The sequence below is a fragment of the Diadema antillarum genome, unplaced genomic scaffold, assembly GCF_040938485.1.
Source record: "Diadema antillarum isolate AM-2024a unplaced genomic scaffold, OU_Dant_1.0 seq00001648_RagTag, whole genome shotgun sequence".
NCBI lineage: Eukaryota > Metazoa > Echinodermata > Echinoidea > Diadematoida > Diadematidae > Diadema > Diadema antillarum.
In genome coordinates, this window is record NW_027272349.1 from 449,457 (window position 1) to 458,238 (window position 8,782).

Genomic DNA, 8,782 nt, shown 5'->3' on the forward strand with positions numbered 1-8,782 from the left:
GACGATGGTTACACGAATCTGTGTGTGCGTGATATGCATGGACTACAAAGGCATTTACGTACAGTTCGCCATTATTGGCGTCCCCAAATGAAAACAACGAACGTTGTTATGTAATTGTATTTTGCACAACTGCAGAATACTATATGCAGCTCAGGTACGTCATTTAGTTTGCTCGCCGTTTGCTCTCTCCATGAAAGTCCGGTGTCATTGTACGCAGACTGTTTAGGACGCGGCTAAATATATTTGCCGATCGTACCCTTACATATCAGATTACACGCGCAGCTGTGTCCATTCGTTTACTGCAGAGCTGCTGTAATCATACATATTCATAAGATGAGCGGACGTAGAGGAAAACCTCGCTTTGCCGACCGCCTATTTTTAAAATTGCAAGTGGAAATAGAATGCGTGGTTCTATGGTCTATCAAACCAAGTTTTGGTGACAAAAAAAAGAGGGAGCAAATGAAGACGAATGCAGTGATGTATATATTCTTCTTTCTTCCATAACATGGGAAAAATATTAAAGAAAAAAAAATACGAGGTCGTGAGAACCTACTCCCACGGGTGCCTATTAAACCTGATGACTATGATCTCCCCCTCCCCAAATAATAACAACGATGATAATAATAATAATAATAATAATGATAATGATAATGATAATAATGATATAATAATAACAATAATAGGAGCAATAATTGTAGGCCTAATATTAATTATGATAATGTACAATCTGAAGCAGATGTAGTTCTATATTAATATGATATATCAAGCCAAGTTTTGGTGATTAAAAACAAAAAGGAGGGAGCAAAATTATGAAGACGAAAATATCTTATTTTTCTCTCATAACGTGGGGAAAAGAAACATGAAAAAAAAAACACAAAACAAACCAAGGCCTTGAGACCAGCCGTGGATTCCCGCGGGTGCCCGCGTGGATGCAAGAGCAGGGGGTAATCAAAGTCATAGTGTTAATATCTTCCCGTTTCGACGGGAACAACCTGTGGGCAGAACTTTCGGGGAATCTCATTTGCGTTTTTGGTAATTTTTCCCTGAATATTTTTGTTTTTTGCCCTGCGGAGGTGGAAATGTGTGTGTGCGTGAGGGGGGAGGGGTGAGGGGCAACAAGACAACTGTCGGACTTCAACGGGTGCAAATAACCCCTCGGAACTCAAGTTCTATAATAAAAGCAAGTAGTGGCGGGAATGATCCCTACCAATGGACCGGATCGCCTGGCATATACTTCAAAAATGTATTATAAAATTTCTGGGAAGGGTGGTCATTTAGAAGACAGCACAATTAACGAAAGAATGAGAAGACTTTTCTTTTTATTTCTTCAATAAAAATGTGCAAAATCGTATTATGAGAGAAAAAAATAAAACCCCTCAGACCCGTGGATTTCCACGGGTGCTGCTAGTCCTATACTGTAATACTCGAAGTTGTTGTTGTTGTTGTCGCGGCCTTATGTATTTCCTGTTTTATTCCGGCGTTGCTGGTTTCTCTATCTCCTCCCGAGCCGTCGGCTCCGGGCAGCTGCGACCGGTGCCGTCGGCCGCAGGAGAGTATCCTGCATCGAATGGCGCGGGTTTCGTCCCCTCTCCGCCTCCGTGTCGACGTCGAGGACGAAAAAGAAAAGTTAATTAGCTTAATGCATAATGCATTTTTGTGCGTGACGAAAGAGCCGAGCGTTTCAATATTCACCGATCCTGCGCTGGCCTCCTGCTTTCTCGATCGTTGCAGAGACACTGCTGGGGGAAACTAAAGATGAGGGTGCAGCGAAATCCCTGACATCTTCCGGCGGACGCGCACGCACATACACAATGTACAGAACTCTACTCACTCTACACTGTGTGTATAGTTCTGTGATGTACCTTTGCCTCCGCCAGTGCCCTGTTACGTGTATCATGTATTGACGATGGTTACACGAAGCACTATATCTGCGTGCGTGTGATATGGACTACAAGGGCATTTACGTACAGTTCGCCATTGGCGTCCCCAAATGAAAACAACGAACGTTGTTATTTAATTGTATTTTGCACAACTGCAGAATACTATGCAGCTCAGGTACGTCATTTAGTTTTACCGCTCGCCGTTTGCTCTCAAGTCCGATGTCATTGTACGTAGACTGTTTAGGACGGTTAAATATATTTGCCGATCGTACCTTTCCATATCAGATTACACGCGCAGCTGTGCCCATTCGTTTACTGCAGAGCTGCTGTAATCATACATATTCATAAGATGAGCGGACGTAGAGGAAAACCTCGCTTTGCCGACCGCCTATTTTTTAAAATTACAAGTGGAAATAGAATGTGTGGTTCTATGATCTATCAAACCAAGTTTTGGTGACAAAAAAAAAAAAAAAACAAAAGAGGGAGCAAATGAAGACGAATATATATTCTTCTTTCTTCCATAACATGGGAAAAAAATATTAAAGAAAAAAAATACGAGGTCGTGAGACCCTATTCCCACGGGTGCCTATTAAACCTGATGACTATGAGTATGATCTCCCCCTCCCCAAATGATAACAATGATAATACCAATGATAATGATAATGATAATAGTAATGATGATGATAATAATAATAATAATAGCAATAATAGGAGTAATAATAATAATAATAATGATAATAATAATGATAATAATAAGAGCAATAATTGTAGGCCTAATATTAATTATGATAATGTACAGTCTGAAGCAGATGATGGTTCTATGATATATCAAGCCAAGTTTTGGTGATTAAAAACAAAAAGGAGGGAGCAAGTGAAGACGAAAATATTTTATTTTTCTCTCATAACGTGGGGAAAATAAATATGAAAAAAAAAAAACCGAGGCCTTGAGACCAGCCATGGATTCCCGCGGGTGCCTGCGTGGATGCAAGAGCAGGCCGTAATCAAAGTCATAGTGTTAATATCTTCCCGTTTCGACGGGAACAATCTGTGGGCAGAACTTTCGGGGAATCTCATTTGCGTTTTTGGTAATTTTCACTGAATGTTATTATTTTTTGCCCTGTGGAGGTGGAAATGTGTGTGTGCGTGAGAGCGGGGGGAGGGGTGAGGGGCAACAAGACAACTGTTGGACTTCAACGGGTGCAAATAACCCCTCGAAACTCAAGTTCTATAATAAAAGCAAGTAGTGGCGGGAATGATCCCTACCAATGGACCGGATCGCCGGGCACATACTACAAAAATGTATTATTAAATTTCTGGGAAGGGTGGTCATTTAGAAGACAGCACAATTAACGAAAGAATGAGAAGAATTTTCTTTTTATTTCTTCAATAAAAATGTGCAAAATCGTATTATGAGAAAAAAATTAAAACCTCTCAGACCCGTGGATTTCCACGGGTGCTGCTAGTCCTGTTATAAAACGTCATGTTACGAAATTTTGACTCCCGCTTACCTCTAGTGATAAGGACAGACAATGTCCAATTTACCATGAGCGTCTGTGAAATTTAAATGCACTGGTATGTATGACATTTACAGTCATCACCTGTGAATTACACTTTGGTGTCACTATAGAAGCGTAAACAGCTTTGTGTACAGTAAAACGCGGTCATGGGTGATACAATTCAAGAAGAAATTTCAGATTGGCATTATAAAGAATTGACCCAATATAACACAGACATTAAGGCATGTGTTTTTCAATCCAAAGGGAAGTTACAGACTGTAAATCATAAAGAATGTACATTATTCCTGCATAAACAAATACTATACAAATGAGTAAAACAATGACCCTTTAATATCGCCCGTTGAGAACGACAAGGGCGCTAAGCTGTCACAAAACTCATAGTGTTCAAGACAACCCAACGACCCACCCACTCCCAACAGACGATAAATCAATTAAAAAACTTTTATATTATTTATAGTTTGTGTTTAAATTCATTACTCAACTCTCTACCATCATACTATTTCACATACAGATGAAGGAATAAAAAAAATAAAAACATTAAAGGGCTTCATAACTTGTGGTATTAAGGGTGGTTCGTTCAGTTGAGTGAAGAACAACAACGCAAGTGTATTAATCAAATGAGGTTCATCTTAGCAAGTGAGCGTGGTTTGAGCTCGAGTCTAAGCACACACCTGAAAATGATATTCTAACAGGGAGAATGGGAAAAAAAAATTACCTACTAAGTCTTATTTTCCGTGGACAAACTCTGTGTGCAGCTGACCTGCCCGTTTTCGTAGGCAAACACTTTATCATATGCTAACAACTGCTTTGTGTTGGGAATGTATTAGCGCTGACTTTGCCCATGAAAAGTAGGCAAAATCTGCGCCAACACACATACAAGTTACAACGTAACATAATACTGATTGAATGTTTTATATATCCTACTTTCCTATCAATAACATCATATTACAAATTTTAAATACCGGTTATTTCTTGTATTAAAGGAAAAACAATGTCCAATGTCCAATCTACTATCAGCATCCATAAAATTTCGTACTGAGGTGAGGGTATGCATTGGTATGTATGACATACATGTACATGTATAGTTCAAGGTGGTTTTGTCCAAAGGCGGTGACTATGTCGCCGCGGAGTTCAGTTGGCAAACGGTCTGGAAACCAGACTGCTGTTTGTACTAAATAATATTGTCAAAACAATGTACCTCTGCAACCTATTGCTTTATCATGCGTTGGCTGTGTTTATATTATGCTGTTTACATGCTGGTCTTTCTCTTTATCGCCACTCAGTGAGTGTGGTGACTTGTATATTATGTTCTTACAATGTTGTATTATTTAGACAATCATTTCTGAGGCCATTGTCCTCGTCAAGCGTTTGCTTATGATGATGGTCTCCTTAATTCCTGTACATCAAGAGTTGCCTAATTTGTCTTTTAACAGTAGATATACTGTAACTTATGTTTGCATAATGCACAAATAGTTTTTTTTTTAAATTTTCATTTTGCATTATGTCAGAAAAAAAACGTTGGATATTTGAATTAATCATTTATTTGTCAGATTCAAATTGTACTGTGCTCAATTAGACCGTTCAATTGACTTTGTATTTCATCTATGTATGAAAAAGAAATTCAGAAATAAAATCAAAATCAAAATCAAATCAAATATCGGCAAGCTGGTGGGGGGGGGGTAGGGTTATTGATTTGATAGGTGTTTGATTTATAATGTAGGTACAGTGTTCATAACTCTCTAACACGGGTGTAATCAAAGTGATATTAACAGGAATATGTAGTGTCTCGGGTGTATTTATGCTGGAAAGTCTGGTATTAAAAAATGTTTGACGGACTGTTTGTTTCGAGTAATCTTATCCGGCGCAGGTCCTATCAGACATGTTTTCGTGACTTTGTCTGAACTGAGGTCGCAAAATAATTCTCCCTAAATGATGACATCATGTTTCACTTTGTGGGAAAATTTTTGGCTAGGGATTTGTTTTCTTCTTTTTCTTTCCGTTCTCTCTCTCTCTCTCTCTCTCTCTCTCTCTTTTGCGGGGAAAACAAGATTATACGACAGGAAGCAAACAAAACCAAGAAAATGAATTCCCACCGCCCAGTAATTAGCCAATACTTTTCTTACTCGCGTGGTTTCCGGAAGATATTGCAGATTTACTTTTGTTATCTTAAATCACAGCAATTCCTTGCAGTTTGGTTGGTTGGTTGTTTTTATCATTCAACTAACCCGCACTCAAATATGAGGTTGTTTTCCAGCAAGTTTGTTAATAATACCTGTATGAATGAACAAAGGTTTAGATAAAGATAGAAAGGTGAAAAACTAATTAAACAAAGGTAGAAAATGTTTGATTTCCGTGTCGAATCTGTGAAAGGAAAAGAATATAACATAAATGGTCAAAATAAGCTTAACTGACTAATTTAGGGTCAAATAATTGTCAAATGATAGTAGCTTCATACAAATTCATGTTCACAGGAAGAACTATTTGAAGCGCACACACGTGAATTATTTTTTGATGACTATATAGGTGCAAAGACTACAACACTATACCTGTCTTCGCGAAGGACTCAATGCGTTATAACTAATAAAATCAACATTGGTTTGTAGTGTATACCTTAGTATGTTTATTAGCCGTGAAGACCTATACTATATCCGATGTTAATTATGTACTGAGCAAACAATAACATGAGTTTAGCTGTTATCATAATTACTGTTCGGAAGTTTTGTGAATATCCTGTTGATTTTGGGTATATTCTTTTTTATTGCCACGCTTGACCTCAAGTGTGTTCTATTTTGTTTTCCTTTATCATAATTTTCATTATGTATACATAGTGCATTATTATAATGTCCTTTTATTTGTGTACTTTTACTCATACTAATTGGCGACCACACTCAGTCTGTACATACTTTACTAAGTGAGTGAAAGTGTAAAGAAAGTGAGAGTATTGGTTTGGTGATGAACTTGAAATAATCTGGCATCAAAGGTGGTAACATTTGCTTTTGTACAAACACAGTAGAAAATAATGCGTTGGGTTAATAGTGTGTGTTTCAAGTGAAAAACCTATAGATAGTAGAGGCAATTTGAGTTCGTAGGTGACTGGGCTCAAAACAGGGCTTAATCTATCAGCTGTAGCAGGAGAAATAGGCAAAGGGACAGGGAAAACTATACGTGGGGTTGCCACATTGTGTAGCAGAACATACTGCCATAGCTATGTATTTTGCGGAATTTCAGTCATAGCTACTCTGTATCTTCTCGTTATCAGTCTGTTATATACACCATTTTGTGCAGTTTTTATTGCGAACCCAAACGGGTATCTTTGATGTCCTTGTACAATGCACTGACCGGAAATTGTAACTGGTGAAACAGGTACAGTATCTCTTTGTTCGAAACAGTCCGACATTATTTCTGCGAGCCGATGATTTCACATTAGAAGCGCGAGAGGGCGCTAAAGCAATATTGATAAGGCAGACGATGAAACCTGGTTCCTATCCATGTCATTTGCTCCTGCGACATTGTTGCTCCCATGAATATCTGCAGCTAAGCCAAACATAATTCTGCCCCTAAACATGACCTTAACCGTTATTCTAACCCTCACATCAAGATAAACCTGAAACCATATCATAACCCCAATCCTATTCCTTTGAGAAATTAAGCAATTATTGAGCAAAATGAGCAATTATTGTCGCAGGATCAAAAATGTCATGTCACCGATGAGACACAATGTCTTACAGCGAGCAATTGAAGGACTATGATTTTGCGGGATGAAATTATTTTATATTATCATGTTTTCATGATTTGAATCAAAGAGAAATCCCACATTTCTGTGTGTTCTATATGCTTTATTATTATTTTGTTTGAATGTGTGGTTATGAATTTAATCTTACACTCAAATCAAATATGTATCGTTAATTACAATTATTTGTTGGCTGTCTTTTACCCGGTATTTAAGCTTGGCTCAATGTGCAAGTTTGATTTGGTAAATGTTGAAATATGAAACCAACGCAAAATGGGAGGTTTGATTCACATCGGAGCAAAATAGGCAGTAAGAAAATGTAAACAGAGGGCTTGAAATTAATTAATTCAATATCCATTCTATCTTCGAGATAAGGAATCAAAAGAAACGCTATGGAAGGTAAAGACTGCTTGAGATGAGTAGCAATAATGGAGGTATGCCACTTCAGAATGCAAAACTTTGGAAAGCTGCGATACGTGCAGTTATATTGGTTATTTTATTTTTCTTCATCGTATTTTATCAAAGGTAAAAAAAAATACCATGGCAGCGCACGGACCGATTATAAAACCAATTCATTCTATACTGAAAATTGAAACTGTACTGCTCAGAGAATGACAACAGTCTGAAACCCTTCTAAAGTGTGATAATCGTGTAACACTTTTTTTTTTCTTACTCCTCCTTTTCATCATTTCCATTTTCTCCAAACCATGTAGGCACTCCAAACAACACCACCGTTGAGATGGTGGTCGAGGATAACTTCAACTATGTCGGGCTCTACGTCACCATCGCTATCTTCATCACCTTCATCGTCACCCTGATAGCCATCGCGCTCATCCGCGGGCCCCAGGGGCCGTTCAAGACCAAGCGCACCAACGACGACGTGGAAAGGAGTGAGGGCGCGCGAGCGGAAATGGTTGCGGTAGGCGCAAGCGGTGACGGCGCGGACGCGGACCTAGCAGCGCGTACGGACGCGCAGTGGGAGCAGCAGCCGCTGAAGAGTGACTGCGAGCATAGCGAGGCGCCAGAAGTTACCGACACAACCACGGCGGTAAATGGTGATGGAGGCAATAGCAAAGAAGACGGAGTGTGAGTCAGGTCCGACATTGTTCGCACGACTTCCATGGTAGAGACAAATTTACACAAGGACATAAAGAGCAAAAGAAAGATTGTATGTATGTGTGTGTGTGTGTGTGTGTGTGTGTGTGTGTTTTGTATGTGTGTCTGCAGCGATGGAGGTGGGGGGGGGGGGTTGAGAGGGAGAGGAATGTTTGTACAATTTCCAACAATTGGTTTGCGTAAGAGAAAACGCTGAAGGGGTAAAAACAGGAATAACAAGCCTTGAAGTTGTCATCAGCGAAGAACATAACGAAATGTATTGTTTAGGCTATTTTCTTTTCGAAATAGAAAGCGAGTTTTATACTTATTTGTCTCATTGTTCGCTTGAGCACGGTGACCTGATTAAGGAGACACAGATATTTGATGTTATGTTTATTTACAATGTATTTTATTTTTTTTACCCCCGCCAAACGAAGTTTGAAGGGGGTATATAGGAATCAGCGGACGGTCGGGCGGTCGGTCGGTCGGTCGGGCGGTCGGTCCGTTGCAAATCTTGCGTCGCGAACTACTTCCTCAGTTTTCAACCGATTCCCATAAAA

The 8,782-nt window shown here is 39.1% G+C and overlaps 1 protein-coding gene across 1 annotated transcript in view; it reads left to right on the plus strand.

Moving 5' to 3' along the window:
* LOC139711333 (uncharacterized) overlaps window positions 1-8,217 on the plus strand; it is a 29,883-nt gene extending 21,666 nt beyond the window's left edge. Inside the window, exon 4 of the mRNA XM_071623231.1 lies at window positions 7,841-8,217. Within this exon, the coding sequence (XP_071479332.1) occupies window positions 7,841-8,217 (377 nt within the window). The remainder of the gene's footprint in view (window positions 1-7,840) is intronic.
* The last annotated feature ends 565 nt before the right edge of the window (window positions 8,218-8,782 follow it).